Source organism: Malaclemys terrapin, chromosome 3, assembly GCF_027887155.1.
Source record: "Malaclemys terrapin pileata isolate rMalTer1 chromosome 3, rMalTer1.hap1, whole genome shotgun sequence".
NCBI classification, from domain to species: Eukaryota; Metazoa; Chordata; order Testudines; family Emydidae; genus Malaclemys; species Malaclemys terrapin.
In genome coordinates this window covers 202600806-202622752 of record NC_071507.1, presented here as the reverse complement: position 1 = coordinate 202622752, position 21947 = coordinate 202600806, and the positions used below count along the sequence as shown (strand labels likewise).

The window sequence follows — 21947 nt, the reverse complement described above, 5'->3', positions numbered from 1 at the left end:
GCAACAATTCATTTGACTAAAACCAACCATGCACTGATCCTACAACAACAAACCAAAATGTTGCTTATTTTTTGTGTTTGTTGCCACGTGCCTGAAACCTACCAAAAAGCCCCAGAATTCAAGAGGCAGGCACATTTTTGGCATTCGGCTTTAATAACATCCCCTTAAAGTCAAAGCTTTTTAAGCTGTGAGTTTAATAAAGTTAGTTGAGGTTTCTGGCTGAGTAGCCAATAGAGGTTCTTACTGGGAGTTACATGATGGCACATAGAGTAAGCATATTATTTAAAAAATGAGCTTAAATGCAGATTAAGCGACAGGCATTTTGGCAAGTGAACAGGCAGTCGATAGGATTAAACAGGATTCTTTACACTAGCTCTCAAAACCCAAACGTCCTCCAGTTATTCACTCTCCAGATGACCTTCTCACACTGCCCTCTAGTGTTCTCAAGTGTGCACTGCATGCACTCAACTCCCGCTAGACAACTTATTTCTTAACCCACAAAGCCCCAGAAAGTTTTGTTGTTCCACAACCCATCAGCTATTCTGATCTATGCAGAAGTTGCATCAGTAGCAGAAAGCAGAGAGAAAAGGCTCTAACACCCAACAGGAAGAGCATTCTTTACAAAAAGTTAATATTAGTTTCTATTATAGGAGGGATATTCTCATTGTGCAAAAGCTGATGGATCAGACCCTGAGAGCTGAGACGGAAATATACACCTGCTTTATTTCTTTATGTAGCTAACTGGTTTGTGCAGCTCTCCAAATTCCAGTGTGCAGTTAAGTATAACAAAATCTCAGTCATTACAGAATTAACTTCACTGCAAGAACAACAGCGTTTTATAGTGTTCTTCAAAGGCCAAAAAATAAATGCTGTAAACATCTTGACGTGATTACAGCACTTTGCAATTCTACAATGGCTCCCATCTGAAGATCTCAGAGCACTATACACATATTAATGCATCTAGTCTCACAACACCCGTGTGAGACAGGCAAGTAAGACCCCAAAGCACAGAGAGGTTACACTTCTCCACTTTAGGTAACACAGGGACTGTTGTGTTATAAACCCATGGACAGGCCATTAACAATCTGACATCAGGAAAACATGGCGCAAATCCCATTTTTCTTTGAAATAAAGAAGGAAAAACCCATCTGCTTCTTACCTAGAGACTTTGGCAGCAAATTCTTGACGAACTCCGCGTGATCCCCTACATGCAGGATGCTGTAGACACTGGTATTCATGAGCTCTTCCTGGTTATAACCCAGGTAGCTGGTCACATTCTCGGACACAAACACAATCCTCCCCTCACGATTCACAACGAAGAAAAAGCCATCCAGTGCCTGCAATGTCCAGAGGAAATAAAAATGCAGTCATTGCAAGAGCAGCTGCTCCAGAAGGTAAAGCACTGGAGTGAGAGTCAGGAGACCAGGGTTCTATTCCACTGACCTGCTCTGTGATCCTGGGCAGGTCACTTTGCTTCTCTGCAACTGTTTCCCCCTCCGGCTCTTGTCTATTTAGACTGTAAACTCTACAAAGCAGGGACACTCTCATTTTGGGTTTGTACAGCACCTAGCACAATGGGACCCTGATCTCACTACCATAATAGAGATAACAGATCACTTCAAGTGGTCTGATGTAATTAACATTTTTCTCTGCTTGCACAGTCCTTTCATTTTGCTCTGATTCCCCCCTCCGCCCCAGTAATGGGTTGTTCTTCATCCTCTTTTAGGTGTGCGGAAGGCTCCTTGCTGTCTATGGATGGTGTCTGGTGAGCTGACCCAAGAGCACAGATTATCTAAAGCACAGCCAGCTGTATCTACTTGACAGTAAGAAAGGAATAACCACAAAGATCTGTATTGCGATTAGCCAAAGGGCTCTAATGGTAATAAAATATTTCACAAACTCTATGGCTCCTTTGCTGAGGATCATATCAGTACATTTGCTTAAGCATGTACTATGGCCCTGCAAGCTACAGTAAACAGACCTCTTTACTTTGGGGCATAATAGCTCGTAGCAAACAATCCTCTTTGAAGAGTCAGATTGTCAGTGAGGCCGATTCAGTAAAGCATGCAGGTCAAGCATGATTGCTTTGCTGAATCAGGACCTGAGAACTAAAAAATACTCAGCATCTTGCAGACTAACTCGTGTTACATGTTCCTGGGAAACAACAAATCCAGTCCAAGCTTTGAAATCACAGCGAACTAGAATATCTGCAAACAGCGTCCAATCTTGCACTATTCAAACCAGTGGGAGTTTTGCCATTGAGTTTAATGGGACCAGGGTCAAGTCCTTATTGACTCCTTTGGTACTGGTCATGAGGGGGAAACTCTTTCTACCAGCATGGAATAGCCCAATGTAGGAGACTTCACAGTTTCTGGAAGAAGCCCTGGGAAAGGCAGATTGATAATTTACAGGACTCTCCTTAGGTGCTTCCTGTCAGTAGGATTTGATTTTTACCTACCCGGAGCCTAATTTAATCCCATCTTTAGTAATTAACACAGGGGTAGGCAACCTATGGCACGGGTGCCGAAGGCGGCACGCAAGCTGATTTTCAGTGGTACTCACACTGCCCAGCTCCTGGCCACTGGTCCGGGGGCTCTGCATTTTAATTTAATTTTAAATGAAGCTTCTTAAACATTTTAAAAACCTTATTTACTTTACATACAACAATAGTTTAGTTATATATTATAGACTTAGAGAAAGAGACCTTCTAAAAATGTTAAAATGTATTACTGGCACGTGAACCCTTAAATCAGAGTGACTAAATGAAGACTCGGCACAGCACTTCTGAAAGGTTGCCGACCCCTGAATTAACAGCAAGCGCCCTAAGACAGGCCCTGATCCTGCAACTGAATCCATGTGGACAGACCCCTGGTGCTGGTGTGCAGCCATGGCATTGCACAGGGCACAAGAGTCCAGGGATCAGACTGCAGAATCCGGGACTTGTATTATATGGACAAAACCAGGTTTTTGTATTTTACATACACCTCCCCTCCCCCATATGCAGCAACACTCTATCCCCTTTCTCCACCAAACATATGCCCTATAATTGTATTGTCTTGTGAAGCCTGAAGTGAGTTACTTTGCTACATAGTCTCTGATTTTTATTTAATACATTTTCTGGAAATCAGGTTTGCTGTAGACAGAGCAACATTCAATGCTAGAAACAGGAAGCAATTTTTTTTTTTTAAAGAAACTGTCAAAATTGCCCTGGCAGATCAACCACAATTTTCCTTTTTCACAGCTGTTGCCTGTTGCCAAGCAACCAGCTTTTGCACTTCATGCTCCCTGTAGAAGAGTCAAATGGGTTTGTCCGAGGGCCCTTTATTAAACTTTACTCCCAAACTTCCCTCCTTTTCAAGTACATCGTGATATTTCCTCCATCCTCTCCCCACCACCTCCCATCACACACCCAGTAACAAAGCTGATCCAGTTATTCTAAAGTATTTAGTAAAGGGAGAACAGCATGAATAAAACAGATGGGAAATAAGAGTAGCTAAAGAAACAGAATGAATCAGCACCTAATAAATGGTTCGAGCTTGGGTGTAAATCAATCACGGCTCCATTAACACAGTCGGACTGATGTCTAACCAGCACGTAACTGGTGCTGAATAATCCATTTCCGGAAATTAGGAGAGGAGCCCATGCCTCTCTTGTGAGCATCCTAATCAGAGGCCAATAAAACACTCAATTTTTTTTTTTTGAGGGAAACTAAGAAAGCAGGGGGGCCTTGGACCCAAGCCTTGCAGGAAAGTACAAGACAAGGTTTCTAACTAGTGCTCTCTGCACACAGTACTCCAGGGTGCTTTGCAGAAGGAAGAGGCTACTGAACTAAAACTCATATGGGGTAACAGAATCCACTCCTAACTTAGCAACACTGCGCAAATGCTACTCTGGGGTTTGCAAATACTTGGTGTATCAGCACTGCTGATTGTGGAGCTTGTGAACCATAATGAGGGATGGTTCTGGTCCCAAACAGTAGAAAACCTAACAAAAATAATTTGCCTCTCTTTAGCCCCTTCCATTTGAGGCTGTAAAAGTGCTTTAACAAACATTAATGAGCTAACTGTTTGTGAGGCAGGGAAATCGTATTATCCCCCACAGGAAAACAGAATTACAGAGAGATTTGCCCAGGAAGGCCATCCATAGCAAAGCGGGAAATTACAACCCAGATCTGCTGACTCCTAGTCCTTGCACTTTAGCCCCAAAACAATCCTAGAACACAAAGACTACCCACTAATTAAGCTAGCCCAAGCATTACTTTCTATGGAGAAGATCAGGCATATAAACATTTAAAACCTACACTGGTGCTGTCTTCTAGTGAACATGTTGCACCATAGCAAGTTAGCTCCTTAATGGAAGAAGTGGCAATTGATCTGGTACCCAGCTCAGAAGGTCTAGGAATGCAGCAAAAGGTTTGTGAGATGACAGAAAAGGAGTGTGGCCATTAATATAGAATGGAAATTGAAAGATAGCGTGCAGATGACCCCATGGTTACAAATCCTGATGCATAGCCTATCTCGGTACTTCCATGGCCCTCATCACTACAGTAGCTGAGTGCCTGCAACTCTTAATGACTTTAATAGCGGACAAGCACTTAAGGATTTAGGTCCTTCCGAGCAGCAAGCGCTCTTATCCCATGAGTTAAAGGAAACAGCAAAGGACAAGCAGGTGGGGGTGGGAGTCACCTCAGGAACATTTTCAGACAGCTGAATCTGAATGTTGTTTGGGAACCTACTGGAACCAAAAACTGCTTCTCATGGTCAGTTGTGACAGAAAACTAAACTCTTCATAGTTGCCTCAACATAAGCTGATCTGAAGCCATTCCTCAGCGAGATCATTTATTGGGAACACCATTAATAATACTAATAACTAATGAGCACAGATGGGGAGTGTTTCCAGAGTGCTTCACAAAAATTAACTAATATGTTCTCACAATGCCCTGTGCCTTTGTTTCCCCACGTGTAAAACAGGGGTTGCAACATTCGGCTATCTATAGGCATTAGTTAAGGACTCTAAAAAAAAGTCCCATTAATAGATTTCATAAGCCTAAACTATGCTGGGTTGGAGAGAATGAGTCTTTCCTCCTCTCCAACATGAACAGCAGTGCCTGGAGGCGGGAAAGGGCCTAACACCTCTAAAAGGAGTAGTTTGAGGACAGGAGGGGAGGAATGTGCTTTGCTACCACCTTGTAGCAGGATTATCTAGCACTCCTCACCCCCTAGTGCAGCCACAGCCTCTACCCTCACCTTACCAGCAAAACCTCTCTGTGAGCAGCTAATAGCATGAGCATTAGCCCCACTTGCAAACCCTAGTGCTGCAAGAAAGGCGATGCTTAGCTCCTGAAGGGGGTGAGGGATGCCAATGTGCTGAATATATTGAAAAGAAATTCAAGCTACACACCAGGCATCTTCCTAAGTATTAAAGCCTTGATCCTGCAAGCCCTTATATGGTGCACCATAACTGCTGCACTCCAGCCCAAGTGCAAATGGCAAATAGATAGGGGCACATCTAAGGTTCCACTTTAGGCATCATTCTCCACACTGAAGCCCTCAAAATACCTGCTCTTTTAATCACAAGAACACAAGGTACAGTAGGATATGAGAGAGGAAAGGGTGTGTCTGGGAAGACCTGGGTTGAAGTGCAAGGATCCTTTGGTTAATGAGGGATTAGCTACATGCTTCCCCTCTTAGGCCTCAAACCTGCTACTAGGCTGGCGTAACCTGGCACTCAGATTAAGGCAGCAAAAAGATTCCCTGCTCTCTTGGTCCAGCTCATCACCTTGCTCTTATCCTTGCAACACTCCACAGCCGCACTGTGCAGGAGCCAGACCTAAGTGAGCATTAAGGGCGCCCAGGGTTAGACTACAAATACAATCTGGAAACCAGAGAGAAATATGGGATTTGACTTATGTTGATGATACATTTAAACAGCAGCATGTAGCCTCAGTGATCTCAACGGGCATTGGCTAGGGTAGTGTAAATTACCAAATGAATGATGTTGGAGGTCTGGTGTCAGGAGGCGGCTTTGTAATCCACAGCAATTTACCCATCTATTAGTGTGTTTTGCATGTTGGTTGTATGGGATCTCAAGTTACAAAACTATCCTTCTGTCTGCATAACTGTTAGATATTTTTAGCACACTGTATAATGAGTTCTTCACAAAGCAGAACTTAACAGAGCCACAACACACCTTTGTTTTAATTCCCTGCAGAAATGACCTATTAATGCTAAACTCTGAGCATGGAGCCATATTCTCAGTCATGGACAAGCTGATCTAATTAACTCCCCATCCCATATAAGCACCCAATTTTTTCAACCCCTATAGAAAGCTATTGGCTAGGCCTAGCAGCTTTGGAATAAAAGTGTTCTTAAACTGTACTAGGGTCTTAAACTGACCCCTGATTTCCAATTTATGAGAGCTATATCCAGGGGTGACTTTCCAGGGGTTGCTCTATAAAATTTTGGGTATGCTGCAAATTTATTGATGCCTCTTAGGTTACTCTAAGTGCCAACAAATAGGCAGCCCAGATGTCTGGCTTCTTCCGGTTCAAGAGTTCAATCCTCCATTGCTCTAGCAGGATGCACAACTCTCTTAGTGAAGCCCAAGCTCTGTATTACTCTTGAGGAACTCTCTTAGTGGAGCCCAAGCTCTGTCCACCTCTCTCAGGACAATTTTGCCTTTTTTTTTTTTTTTAAACTCTTCTCACTCACTGTTTCCATTATCCAATGCTGCTTTCCCTCTAATGCCACTTCTGCTTTTTTGCTTCTTTAGACAGCACCTCCTCTGCTGAGCAATCAACTCCCAGTTAGTCCTGGCCACATGTTTCAGGCAGATGGCTTTCATTCTCTTTACAAATCAGATCCTTCGCTACAGTTCAAATACGTCCTCACCTAGGCATTAATTTTGTCTGTAGTGAACCTTTGATTATTCCTCAGTAGCTTCATTTGCTATAAAAGTGCTCCTATTGTCCCAGATTCTCCTGCTAGTAAGCAGACATAGGCAATCATGATTTAGCACTGTCAGCCCTTTACAGTAGCCAATATGTCTTTTTATCAATTAGTAAAAACATAAGAACCACTTTGGCAATTGCATCCACTTCATGCCAAGAAAAGAGCTGTTTGTCAGTCCCGTACCATCACACTTCACCGTATTTCATGTTACACAGATCTAGTTAGCACAGCCCTCATCTTCCTCTGCAGCACAAGGCGTAGGTCATTCGCTAGGATCGCTGCGGGATATCTCTCTCACTTCCCTGCCACAGAAAGGCCTTGGTGCCGTGGGTCATAGTCAGAGTTTAAGGCCAGAAGAGACCACCAGATCAGCTAGGCCAGTGGTTTTCAAACTTTTTTCATTTGCGGACCCCTACAAAATTGTGAACGGAGGTGCAGGCCCCTTTGGAAATCTTAGAGATAGTGGACCACAAGTTGAAAACCACTGATCTAGACTGACCTCCTGTCTATCCCTGGCCACTAGCACTCACACACTAAACCCAGCAGGTCCCTTCTGTTCTCTGCCATGGCACACAACAGTTTAGCCTCCTGATGGCTGTAATACACACACCTAATTCTGGTTGTTGGAGTTGGCGTGGAAGCGGCTGGGTGGTGTATACTGGCATGTGATATATAGAAGGTCTGTCTAAATGATCTGGTTGCTCCTGATGCCCTCAAAATGGGACTATTTAATGCTGTTGCATTTTAATGGCCCACTCCAATTAACTGCTTTGCACTCAGTATTCATTCTTCCTGCCTTTAACTCTTGTTTTCTCATGCCTTAGCTGGCAGGAGGAAGTTTACTAGCACACATCTAAGAGCCCTGGTGCCTGAAAGGGCTAGCCAGTCTTCAGCACCCCTGGCAGTTAACAAGACAATCTGTCTAGCCAATGACTTAGGTCAGTGTGGTTGAAAGTTAAGTTTTCTCCCAAAGCAGAAGGCTTTTAACTTGCTCAGCTGAATGATGGCTCTTCAGTCATACTGCGTCCCCCCACAACAACGCTCAGGCTAAGTGGAAAGAATGAAATAACTACACAGAGGTGGGCAGGCAACAGCAGGGCACCTTTATACCAGTATTAAGACGTTGCTCACTATGGTTCTGATTCATGCAAAAGCACTTAAGCACATGCTTCAGTTGCTTTAATTTCAGTGGGACTTAAGCCTGCGCTTAAGTGCGTTGCTGATAGGGCTAGGATTCCCATGCTTAAAGGATATGCTGAACTGGGCGACTAATGTGGGTTACCCACAGCTTTAGCAAGGGATAATCTAGCCTTGGAACAACCTGATTGGGACTGTGTTTTCCTACTAGTCTGTATTTTACTTTCTTGGTCAGAGATTCATTAGAACCACCTCAGATTTCAAATACGAAAAGACTGGTGGTGTTACTGATTGCAATAGAGCACCTACTTCCAGGAGAAGAGGTCCCAGAGATTCCTTTTCGATCACTCCTTGGCTGCTGGATGAGATGTCAGACTTCTGGACGTCATCATCAGCTGTTTTCTCTGCAGTAAGGGAAAGGACATGTTTTAGTTGAAAAGAACCATCTTTTTACCACTGAAAAGCTACTGATTAGCAACAAAACATTGACTATTGTTTAATATTCATTGTCCCAGTGAAGCAACACAGTGAAGTGACTTCTGTATTTTGATCTGTGCCCCTTTCACTGTACAGAAGGGGAAGCAACGTGAGAAAAGAAAACGCCCTTTTCAATTGTAATAAAATGTCGGCATTAGCTAGATCACCATTCTCTCCTCCCTGGGTTCAGAGGAAATTGAGGAACCACTCACACATATTTTAAAGAGGAAGACTGAAAAACATCAAGCTTTTGAAAAACGACTATTCAGCTCAGCCTTAGTACGGGCTAAAATATTTGAGCAAATAATTGATCTGTAAGATCTGACAACATCTTGATGAGCAATCGGCAGCAGGAGTTCACAAAGAACAGACTGTGCCGGAAGAAACCAGATAGCCTGCTTTGACACAAGCAGCACAAGTTCAGTAGACAGACATAGCTGTGATGAATAGGTGGCCTGATTTCTAGAGGTGCTGAGTGCCTGGGGCTGAGTTGAATGGGAGCTGCAGGTACCCAGCACCTCTAGAAATCAGGCCACGAGGTTTTAGTAAAGTTCTCGACATAGCCCTGCATGAGAGAGAGAAAAGTCAGAGCTGTGTGAGAGTTTTATTTTGAGTATTATGGCTCTGTTAAAAAACTGGGTAGCAAACCTCATTATTGAACTAGACTCCAAGGGTGCTAGCTGCTTTACAAGCCAATAATCAGACATGAGCCTTACCCCCAAAAGTGTATCATTTATTATCAGACAAATGGGGGGTGGGGTGGAATGTGACATGGCAAGTGACTACAGTAAGTCAGCCATGAAAGTGAGGTGGTTTCAGGTTTATTTGATTACTCTCCCCTGGCACTCTCTTCACCACCCCTGTGGCTGTCAGGAGCTGATTGGCCTTGGGAAGAAAGTGAGTTTTGAGGAGGGGTTTGAAAGAGGAGAGTATGGAGACAGAGCAGAAGGATTATTTTGTGGTTAAGGCACCGGACTGGAATCAGGAGCGCTGGGTTCAATTCTTGGCACTGCCTCATACTCCCTGTGTGACCAGTGCCACATGTGGATAATTGCACCTCCCTACTTCACAGGGGAGTTGTGTGGATAAATACTGTAAACGATGGTGAGGTGCTCAGACACTACAGTGATGGAGGCCATATAAACTCTAGCTCCATAGTCAGGGAGGGGATGTTCCAGGCATAGGGAACTACCAGGAGCAGGAGTATGACACTACGAGGATGGCTAGTCATGTGGCTTGAGTGCAACAGAAAAGAGAACAGAGCGGCAGGTGGGAGCTAGACTGGGTAGGGCTTTGAAGAGGGCACAAGGAGCTCTCACGTAAGGCAGAGGGCCAAGGGAAGCCAGAGAAGGGGCAAACAGAGGGGTGAGAAATGGGACGATTCCAAGTTGGGAAGAAGTAAGTCAGTTGCACCTTATCTACAGGTCTGATCCTTAAAGCCTGAATGCTCCCCAGAGAGGGCTAGGTGTCAATGGGTGTCAGAGCTTGGTGTCAAAGCAGCTGGTGGGACGAGGCCCCAAATGCACGGACCATGCCCAATTAGAAAGGACTGTATAGATGGAAAGTACAGAGAGACCGACAATACTCAGAAAAGCAGAAGTGTCTCAAAATAGGCAAATGGCAAATTAGCCACACGTCTCCAACAGCAAGGATCAGTTGTTGGATTAATTTGCTAGGGACTCAGAATGGTGGGATACTTATCGGAAACATTCAAGAATAGACCAGATTAAAGACATAGGAGTTTAGTACAGAGACCTATCCCGGACATGGGACTAACTAGGTCTCCTAGGAGGTCCTTCCCAAGTCCACCATCTATAATCCCCCATAAGGAGTGGGATGAGAGCTTTATGGAACAGACATCTCACCCTTCATAATCCCGGTTCCCTCAATTGTTCACACAGCATACAGCTGTAATACAGTCTCATGACAAAGAACTTGGTTACACACGGGAGACTCCAGACAGGCATCCAAAATCTATTCTCCACCCCTTGCCCCGTTCCTGCACTCTTAGCACATTTAATAAATAACCAACTAAAACAGTTCAAACCCCTTGTACATGGTGAGTTTCCAGAGCGTATCAATAGTCCAGAAAAACTGTGAGCTCTAAAAAACGTTGAATAGCTCTCGTGTAAAATCCCTAAATAGATCTCAAGTTCTGCTTAGGGTGGAATAATTTTTCGTGCAACAGAAGCAAGAGAGGGACACTGGCCTTGTCCAAGACAGTAATACCTAGAAGGGACAGCTGTACTATACTTAGCAATAGGATTGCTTTATTCTTCTGGTGCTATTTAGCAAATGGAAGAAAGGGACATTTTAGATTGTAAACTTTTGGGGGCAGGGAGTGTCTTTGCTCTTGTAGCCCTTCTGATGGAAATCAGAGAATTCACATCCTCCCGTGTGCATCACAGTCACTAGACATGGGTTGCTGCGCATCTTTTTTGGAACTTGCACTAAGGATTCTGGGACTCATTTGGACTCAATTAGAGCATCACCTGCTACATTTCAATGGAAAGAATAAAGGACAATTTTTTTAATGGATAAGACACAGGTGGGGGAAATCGACAGCTGCATGAGAAGCAAGATAAAGACTGGGAGTCTTGGAACATCAGGGGGACAAATAATTTGGAAGCGCAAGCTGCAGACACGCATGCCTCCTTCACCAGCACAATTTACTGTTGCTCATTGCAATTTATGAATAGCTACTAATCAAAAGAACTCCTTGTGGCTATCAGAAAACGACTCCAAACACAGCATCTCTCTGGTGTCACAATCCCTCCCTCAGTGACTCTTCTATCAAATTTGCACCATTTGCAAGATTCTCCCCAAGTGCCAGAGCTGCAAACCCTGCCTGATAGCTGAAAACAAAGCTGTGTTCTTTCTGCATCATCACCAACCGTCAGCAACGATAAAGATCCCGGGATCAGGATTCAGCTGGCAATTTGGTGGATGATGTGCGAGGCACAATAGGATACAGCCTGCCTCTCTGCAGCTAGGCTGGCTCTGCAGTGCAGGCAGGAGTAAAAATACTTGCTTTTGCCAGGCAACTAAGCAGATATAGCTCAGAAAAAAACCTAGGGCCCAATCCCAAGCAGTGCTGGCAGTGGAAGGAACAGGATCAGCCCCCTTAGGAACAGACATGCATAGTAACAAGGTATTTTTCTGTGGCTACTTTAAACAAAGCAAAACTCCCCAGACCAACTCCCCTGTACTCTGTGTACTGTGCTCGCTCCACTGAGAGGGAAGCCAACTTTTCCCACAGAACCTAAGGAGCAGCATCCTCAGCAAAGGCTTCATCCTGCAAACCTTCTGTGTGCAGACTTCAGGGGGAGTCCTGAATACAGCAGTCCTGCAGGGTCAAGCCGGAGTTCTGAAAAATGCTGGCGTGAGACTCAGACAATAGACCTAGAAGTATGGCCTTGTGGGTAAGGAATTGGACTGGTACTTCGGAGACCTAGGTTAACTCCTGGCTCGGACACGTACTCCTTTGTGATGAGATAGGCAGCAGGTTTAAAACAAATAAAAGGAAGTTCTTCTTCACGCAGCGCACAGTCAACCTGTGGAACTCCTTTCCTGAGGAGGTTGTGAAGGCTAGGACTATAACAGCATTTAAAAGAGAACTGGATAAATTCATGGAGGTTAAGTCCATGAATGGCTATTAGCCAGGATGGGTAAGGAATGGTGTCCCTAGCCTCTGTTTGTCAGAGGGTGGAGATGAATGACAGGAGAGAGATCACTGGATCATTACCTGTTAGGTTCATTCCCTCTGGGGCACCTGGCATTGGCCACTGTCAGAAGACCGGATACTGGGCTAGATGGACCTTTGGTCTGACCCAGTACGGCCGTTCTTATGAGATCAATCTATACATACTTGAGATGCTCAACGGCTATTGTAAGCAGGGCCATAAAAGTACCTGTATAGATGAGAACATAAGTATGGCCATATTGGATCAGACCAATGATCCATCCACCCCAGTATCCTGTCTTCCGACAGCGGCCGGTGCCAGATGCTTCCAAGGGAATGAACAGAACAGGGCAATTTTTCAAATGCCCCATCCTGTTGTCCAGTCCCAGCTTTTGGCTAGCACAGGTGGATGAATAGATAGAAGAAACCTATTTGGCCCACCCAATCCATCTCTAGGAGCCAATGGAGAATCCTTCCCTACAGCATATTTTCTAGGGTTTTGTTCCATCTCTTGTAAAATTCCCAAGCTATGGGACTTCCACCACTTCCTTAGGAGACTATTCCACAGTCTAACACATCTCCATTGAGCAACACTGACATTCTCACCATACAGATGCTTGTGACCTGTTGTACTCTCTGCTCCGATATTCATCTCCACGCTATCCTGGCACTGAACAGAGGATTGTTTTCATGACTTGACTGTAAGCAAAAGCTAAATTGCATTTACAGTTTTTTGGGGAAGTGTCTAATTCAACCCAACATTTACCACAAGCATCAGATTAATACTGTGATTCACTTGTGCTTAGATCTAATGATACGAATGAAGAGCAAGTTCAAACCAAATTCCAGAAACTTACAAATGTGTCCTTTCACATACACATATTCCCATACCCTCATCATTATAGATTTTTTTATAGGATCCTCTGAGCAAATATTTTCCTGCTTAGTTCTCTTAACTCAAACTTCACCTGTAAGACAAATTTTTAGGAGGAGCAGACAAGGAATTGCCAGTTGCTCAACATTCATTCATAATCAGTGGCATACTTAGGAGACTCAGCATATTCCAGTGGATAGAGCACTGGACTGGAACTCAAGAGACCCTGGGTTCTGTTCCCAGTTCTGCCACTGATCTATCATTTAACATCCATGTCTCTATTGCCCCTCCCACCCTTTGTCTGTCTTGTATTTCAATAGCAGTTTATCTGGGAGGTACTGTCTTTTACTATGGTTTGTACAGCACCTGCCACAACTAGTGTCAGATTTTGGTTGGGACCTTTAGGTGCGACTTGAATACAAATAATAAATTAATAATAATAATCTAGGATCAATGATAAGAGGACACTGATTCCTGCCTGCATTCCAGACAATGGCTCCCACCACTTGGATGCAACGACATGACATGTGGAACTGATGTACCACAGTTCACTGTAGTCCCGTTGTGGGTGACCCAGTAAAAAACTCAGATCCCCTTCCCCTCCTGATAGCTTGTGAAAGGCAGACCCACTTCCAGAAACAAAGCCCTCTCTAAGCACAGAAAGCGTGGAAGAGATCAGGCTAAGCCTTTTAAATAACTATCTTGAATTTCGAAACAACATGGAAGGAGAAAAGATTAATGTTCGAACGCTCTAGGACCTGCTGGGCCTCGTTTTCAGAAAAAGCCACCGTGCCAGTACATGCACGACTTGCATTCTACCTCGCCACATCGCACTCCTCGAATGCAGGCTCCCACCCAATCGCCTTGTTTTTCAAGTCCCTCCTCCTCAGGACAGCAGCCTGCCAATCTTGATCCACCTCTCTAAGCAGGGCTACTACCTATACACAAAAAAACTCCCAAAAGGTAATCTGTTTGCCTTCTTGGACTATCAGCTCCTTGGGGGGCAAGGAGCTTCTCTCTTACATATTCTGTACAGCAACATGCACGCTGGAAGTGCATCACAAACAGCCACACCCCCACAGAGACACTTGGGCACCAAAACAAGTATCTGCACACTACCGGTATGTGTGCATTCAAATAAACTACCTGTCGCTGGCCTATGGCAACTAACTCAGGCATGGGCTGTAGAGTTCCCGGGGTCCCAGAGTCCAGGCTGCAGCCTGAGCCCAAATGTCTACACTGCAATTTTATAGCCCTGCAGCCCGAGCCTGCCGACATGGGCCAGCCATGGGTGTTTTATTGCAGGGTAGACATACTCTGAAGGGCCCATTTTGTGCACATAGGTAGGATTCCTTCACAAATGTTAGGTGGGCACTGGGCACCTCTGGAAACGTTGATCCTGCCTTAGTATGGGGGGATGGATGAGACCTGCATTTCTGTGATTCTATGAAAACCAGCCTTATGGTACGTGCCATCTCAATGCTTTTGTGCCTTCACCACTAGAAAACAGAAATAGTTTGTCCTTGGAGAGGAACATTGGGTTTAAGACCTTGTTGATGGACTTGTGTTTACAGTGTGGAACTGCAACCCAGAAGACATGGACAACGAACATTCCTGGCTTTGCCACAGACTCCCCGTGTGACCTTGAGCAAATCACTTAATCTTTCTGGGTCCCAATTCCTTATGTGTAAAGTGCGGAATATCACACTTCCTTCCTCCCACCCTTTGCCTACTGCCTTGTCTATCTAGACTGTAAGCTCTCTGGAGCACAGACTCTCACTATGCGAAGATCTAGCACAATGAAGCCCCAGTCCCAGGTTAGTGCCTCGAGGAGCTATTGTAATACCTGTAATATTTAAAACATTTCCATAGCGTCTGCTGACTGAAGATCTCAAAGTGTTTTACAATGGCTGCCGAATTTACCATGAAAACAAACATGGGGGTATGGGATGCATCATCATCTCCATTTTACAGGGGAGAACCAAGGCATAGAGAAGAAAAGTGACCTGCCCAAGGTCTCTCAAGCAGCCTGTGGCAGAGCCCGAAGCTCTTAATACTGAACAGCATGAGAGATGTGTTTTCCACTCCTAACTAATTCATATACTTAGGGGTAATATGCTGGCTTTCAAATCTAATCCTTTAACTGGGTTGTGGAATCCTCCCACTTTAGCAAAATAGTTTCACATGCCAGTTCCAAGCCTATTATTCAAAAGAATTAGCTGACAGAATGTGGCACCATTGCCATCTCGATGGTGCACAAGCCTTTTCCTTCCCTAGTTTGGAGTCATCAGGCATTCTTGGGTGTCTCAGCTAAAGTAGAAGTATCAATTAAAGCGCCTGCTCACCTTTTCCAGGGTGGCATATACAGAATTCTTCCAGTCAAAGTGTCAGTGCATCCCAGCCAAGCACTTAAGTTAATGGGCTTAAATGCAAAATTTCATTAAATGCAGCTCTTTAGCACTTCATCTCGAGAAGCCTACCTCGGAGATATGAAAGGAATACATTACAACAAGCCACTGGTTTTCACCTTAACCCATTAGTCTCAGTCCCCTCTCCTGTTCGCATTACACTAAAATCACTGGCAGCTCTGCTGTTTTCAGAAAGGCTCTGGTGACAGGCGGAAACCTCGCCTATGTTTTGCAGTGGAGGGTACCAAAACGCTCCCCTACAGCTGCTTGGCCTCGAGTTCCTCCTGACACTTTCGATGGTTATTTCCATTGCGGTAGCACACAGGGGCCCAAGTCATGAAGAAGGATCCCACTGTGCTAGGCGCTGTACAAACACAACATAAAGATGGTCCCTGCCACAAAGAGCTCACAATCTAAGTATAAAAAAAAAGAGAGAAGAGGTAGATACAGACCGACCCCGGGAGCCCAAGAAAGCTATGAGATAATACTGGTCAGCATAAGAAGCAGTAGCCACAGCACACCAATAATACTGAGTAATTTAGGATTCAGTTCATCAGTAATTTTGTAGATTCCAAGACATCCTAGGTATCATCTACACTACAAAGATCAGCCAGCGCTGCTGGGGGGAGAACAGGGGGCTGCTGCTGGGGGGAGCACCCGGGGCCAGCGGCACCAGCTGCCGGGGACCATGGCTGCTCCGGCCGGGGACCGCTGCCGGGGCCAACGGACTGCAGCTGCTCTGGCCGCTCTGGGGTTGCTGCTGGGGGCCACCGGATCAGTGGCTGATGTGGCTGTCCCCGGGGCCACTGCAGCAGCGACTGGAGTGGCTGTCCCGGGGGCCATCTGAGCAGCTGGCCCTGGAGCCAGCTGCTTGGGCGGCCCTGGGGTCAGCCACACTGGCTCCTGCTGAAGTCATGGAGGTCGCAGAAAGTCACAGAATCTGTGACTTCCACAACCTCCGTGACAGACACGGAGCCCTAATGATGGTGTCCAGAGTGAACGGGGTCAGGCTCCTCAGAGAGACTGAAGCTAGCCCTGAACTGGGCCAGGCACTGCAAGAAGGAATAGATGCCGTAATGCATGTGAGGCAGGGGAGGAGATCAGCACACGTGCTCAAGGAAGAGATAGCAGAGCAAGTCAGTGGGAACAGATTTTTTCCACAGCGGATGGGGAACTTTTCCACACGACCAGAACAGGGCACCCCAGCCGCCTTCAATGTTCCCATCCAGGTTGTTCTCCTCTCACATCCCCTCACAACGGAGGCTCTGTTTCACCTATGCTGCGTTCGACGCAGTGGAAGAGCGGCACAGTATCAACTCCAGCATTCGGCAATGGAAAGGGAGCAGGAATAAAAATAAACATTCCTGGCTAGGTGCCACTCTTCAAGGGCTGACAGCGGGATGGCAATCTGCTGCAACCGCATGGTGCAACCAAACGGGGTGGGGGAATGAGTGAACAACAAACTAGGGCAAATTCTGGTACACAAGGTGGGCAGCAGTCTTAACTATGGCATTTCCCACTGGATTTTAGGAAAAGGAAGTGCTTGCGTCCTCCTTTTGTTAGGAGGATCCTGTGCTTCTATCATCATCTCTCTATTACGTAGTTCTTCTCCTGTAACCAGAATTTGATAGATGAGTTGAGAGCAGTGAGCCTGTTATTTTACTAAATAGTCGTTTTGGATGATCAAATAGAAAGGTGTGAGGCATTTATAAATGGGGGAGAGGGAAGAACACAACACTTTCCCCCTGTCTGTGGCTTTTTTTCAGTGCACCAAAAGAGACAGTACATTGCAGTCAGTCTTAGGAACTGGGTTAGACCCTCTGCATTGAGAGATCTGCCTCAAAAAACATGACAAATAAAAAAATAAGCAAAGGAAGTGGGTTCACTTGCCCATAGAGTTAGATCATCGTCAGAAGCCTGCTTCCTTCCAGGTAGACACATCAGTGGATAGGGCTGAGTTTATGTACTTGTCTGATTTCCCAACATGATCATCCTGGATCAGCCTCAATCAGCCTTGTGATCACCCTCCCCGTGTGTGATTAATGAGGGGGTAGGGCTGATCTAGAAGAGAAGCCCAAAGAGCCAGAGGCTAAGCGCCGAAGGGAAGCTAGCAAACAAGGGAGGTTGAGAAGGAGTTTGTAAGAGGGAGTCGTAATATAATCACTATCGTTAGGAAGGGCCGCATCGCCAGTGGCAACACTGCTCCTGTCTCCTTCACCTGCATCTGGATCCAGACAAAGAATCCTGACCCTGGATGCCTCTACCCAGATCCTGGTGTGGATTTGCAGAGACTGTGGCCTGCATTTCCCGCTCTCAGAAAGCCAGGCTTGGGGGAGCAGGTAGCAGGTTTAAAACAAACAAAAGGAAGTATTTTTTCACACAACGCAGTGTCAACCTGTGGAACTCCTTGCCAGAGGATGTTGTGAAGGCCAAGGCTATAACAGGGTTCAAAGAAGAACTAGATAAATTCATGGAGGATAGGTTCATCAATGGCTATTTGCCAGGATGGGCAGGGATGATGTCCCTATCCTCTGTTTGCCAGAAGCTGGGAGTTGGCGGCAGGGGATGGATCACTTGATCACTGTTCTGTTCATTCCCTCTGGGACACCTGGCATTGGCAATGGTCTGAAGATCAGACATTGGGCTAGATGGACCTTTGATCTGACCCAGTATGGCCGTTCTTATGACTGTCCAGTGTGAACTGTGCCTGCTGGTGGAATCTCTCAGGAAGCAGGTGGGAGAGCTGCAGGAGGAGGTGGCTAGGCTGAAGAGCATCCAGGCCCATGAGGAATTCATTGAGCGTATTCATATGGAGACGTCCAAGGCTGAGGAAGCTATCCAGCTAGAGAGGACTGCTGTCACACCACCAAGGGAGGTGGATATGGCTCTGTCACACAGGGAGGTCACTGGTTGCTGGTTACCACAGTGATGAAGAACCGTTATGCTGCCCTGGCAACAAGCGATGAGGAATCACCCCCAAAAGGTGGAAGAGGAGAAGCGCTGTACCCCCAAGGCTGGGAGGATCGCAGCCACCACTCCCAGGAGGAAACAGAGAATAGTGGTGATTAGTGACTCTATTCTGAGGGGGACAGAGGCACCCATCTGTCACCCTGACATAGCATCCCGGGAGGCATGCTGCCTGCCAGGGGCCTGTCTTCGAGACGTTAGGGAGGGATTGTTGAAGATCATCCGGCCCTCTGACTACTACCCGTTACTCATCCATGTGAGCACTAAAGATGCTGAGAGGTATAACCCTGAGCAGATCAGAAGTGACTACAGGGTTCTGGAAGTGAGGGTGAGGGAGTTGGGATGCAGGTGGTGTTCTCTTCAATCCTTCCGGTCCAGGGTAGGGGCTCAGACAGAGACAGAAGTTTCCTGGAGGTGAATGCCTGGCTGGGTGATGGTGTCGCCAGGAGGGCTTTGGATTCCTTGACCACGGGATGCTGTTCTGGGAAGAAAGACTGCTAAGCAGAGATGGGGTCCACCTATCAAGAAAGGGGAAGAGCATATTTGGATACAGACTGGCTAACCTAGTGAGGCGGGCTTTAAACTAGGTTAGACGGGGCAGGTGACCAAAGCCCACAGGTAAGTCAAAAACATGGAGACCCGGGAGAAGGGTCAGAATCTGGGGGGAGCATGGGCTGTTATAGCAGAGATAAGGGAGAGACAACACAGAATTGGGGGGGGGAGGGTGGAAGAATCAAATCAGTATCTTAGATGTCGGTATACTAATGCGAGAAGTATGGGGAATAAGCAGGAAGAATTCGAAATGCTAGTTAATAAACAACTATGAAATATGCATAACTGGAATATTGGTATAGAAGGGTACAGCTTGCTCAGGAAAGACAGGCAGGAAAAAAGGGAGAAGGTGTTGCCTTATATATTAAAAATGCATACAATTTGACTGAGGTTGAGATGGAAATAGGAGACAGACCCGTTGAAAGTCTCTGGGGAAAAAGGGGTAAAAAAAAAAAAAAAAAAAAAAAACCAAGGATGATGTCGTGACGGGGTCTACTACAGACCACCTAACCAGGAAGAAGAGATGGATGAGTCTCTTTTAAACAACTAACAAAATCATCCAAAGCACAGGACTTGGTGGTGATGGGGGACTTCAACTACCCAGACATTTGTTGGGAAAACAACACGCCAGGGCACAGATTGTCCAACAAGTTCTTGGAATGTATTGGAGACAATATTTTATTTCAGAAGGTGGAGAAAGCTACTAGGGGAGAGGCTGTTCTAGATTTGATTTTGACAAACAGGAAGGATCTGGTTGAGAATTTGAAAGTGTAAACCAGCTAAGGTGAACGTGATCATGAAATGATAGGGGCAGGAAGTGGTAGATGTATATCTTGACGTTAGTAAGGCTTTTTATATTGCCGTGCATGACCTTCTCATAAACAAACTAGGGAAATACAATTTAGATGGAGCTACTATAAAGTGGGTACATAACTGGTTGGAAAACCGTTCCCAGAGAGTGGTTCACAGTCAAGCTAGATGGACATATCGAGTGGGGTCCTGCAGGGATGGATCCTGGGTCCCGTTCTGTTCAATATCTTCATCAATTATTTAGATTACGGCATAGACAATACCAAGCTGGGAAGGGTTGCAAGTGCTTTGGAGGATAGGGTTAAAATTCAAAATGATCTGGACAAACTGGAGAAATGGCCTGAAGTAAATAGGATGGAATTCAATAAGGATAAATGCAAAGTACTCCACTCAGAAGGAACAATCAGTTGCACACATACAAAATGGGAAATGACTGCCTCGGTAGGAGTACTGCGGAAAGGGATCTGGGGGTCATAGTGGATCACAAGCTAAATAGGAGTCAACAGAGGTTTTTAAGGTCAGGCTTAACAAAGCCTTGGCTGGGATGATTTAGTTGGGAATTGGTCCTGCTTTGAGCAGGGGGTTGGACTAGATGACCTCCCGAGATCCCTTCCAACCCTGATTGTAGCAGGGTGAGCACCCGCTCCGGCCCTGGAGGGGTTGGAAAAGCCCTGCAGAGGCCTGGGGCTGGGCAAGGTAAAACCCTGGCTGACTGGGGGAAGTGGCTACAGCTGGGGCAATGCCCCAAACCGAGCGACTGGGCCTTATAAGAAGGCCAGGGAAGCCAGGGGGATAGTCTCTCTCTGACTGGAGAGGGAGACAGGCCTGGCTGCTGGGGAACTCACCTGGGGATCTAGAGTGAGGCAGGGCTGGGGAAAGGCCTTAGGAGCTGGGAAGCCCTAGGCCAGCAACTCCCCAGGCTGCAGGGCCTAGTTCTAGGCCCACCTAGGTATTGGGCTTGCAGAGGGGCAGCCTGAGGGTGGGTAAAGGCAGCCAGTCCAAACCCCTTGTTGCCTGTGATGATCGGCTGATAGACTGCAGTCCGCCCCAGGGCGCGGGGGCTAGATGGTGACTGGCAGTAGCCATGACTGAGGTGATGTGGGGATAAGGGGTGGGGGTTCCCCTGAGGTGGGGGAAACCCAGCAAGACTGTGGGGTAGTGCAGGAGGCAGAACCCTGAGATAAGGGCACCGGGGTCCTTAGGGTTACCATATTTCAACAAGCAAAAAAGAGGACGGGAGGAGCCCCGCCCTAGCCCCGCCCCTGCCCCTCCCACTTCCCGCCCCCCCAGAACCCCCAACCCTCCCCCCGTTCCTTGTCCCCTGACTGCCCCCTCCTGGGACCCCTGCCCCTAACTGCCCCCCGGGACTCCACTCCCTATCTAAGCCTCCTTGCCTCTTGTCCCCTGACTGCCCCAACCCTTATCCACACCCCCACCCCCAGACAGACCCCTGGGACTCCCACACCCCATCCAACCACTCCCCACCCCCTGACAGCCCCCCCCAGAACTCCCAACCCATCTAAACCCCTCTGCTCCCTGTCCCCTGACTGCTCCGATCCCTCTCCACACTCCTGCCCCCTGACAGCCCCCCCAGAACTCCCAACCCATCTAAACCCCTCTGCTCCCTGTCCCCTGACTGCTCCGATCCCTCTCCCCACTCCTGCCCCCTGACAGCTCCCCCCCAGAACTCCCAGCCCCCTACCCCCCGCTCCTTGTCCCCTGACTGCCCCCTCCTGGGACCCCTGCTCCTAACTGCCCTCCAGAACCCCACCCCCTACCTAAGACTCCCTGTTCCTTGTCCCCTAACTGCCCCCTCCTAAGACCCCCCCCCCAACTGCCCCCCAGGACCCTACCCCCTACCTGTACCCTGACTGCCCAAAACTTTCTCCACTCCCCTCCAAAAGCCCCCCCCCCGTTTCTTGACTGCCCCCTCCAGAACCTCCCTGTCCCTTCTCCTGCCCCCCTTACCCTGCTGCTCAGAACAGGGTGTTGGGCTCCGTGCGAGCCGGACACATGGCTGAGCTCCCCAGCACAACACAAAACCCGGTCCCTGGCCCTGCACAGGGCTGCCGGAGCGGGCTGCAGGAGGA

The 21947-nt window shown here is 46.9% G+C and overlaps 1 protein-coding gene across 1 annotated transcript in view; it reads right to left on the bottom strand.

Annotated features, from left to right (window-relative positions):
- The window catches only part of NCOA1 (nuclear receptor coactivator 1), a 263927-nt gene that overhangs the window by 76572 nt on the left and 165408 nt on the right, over positions 1 to 21947 (bottom strand). Inside the window, exons 4-5 of the mRNA XM_054021341.1 lie at positions 8397 to 8491; positions 1160 to 1337 (exon numbers count right to left, since the gene is read on the bottom strand). Of these exons, the coding sequence (XP_053877316.1) occupies positions 1160 to 1337; positions 8397 to 8491 (273 nt within the window). The remainder of the gene's footprint in view (positions 1 to 1159; positions 1338 to 8396; positions 8492 to 21947) is intronic.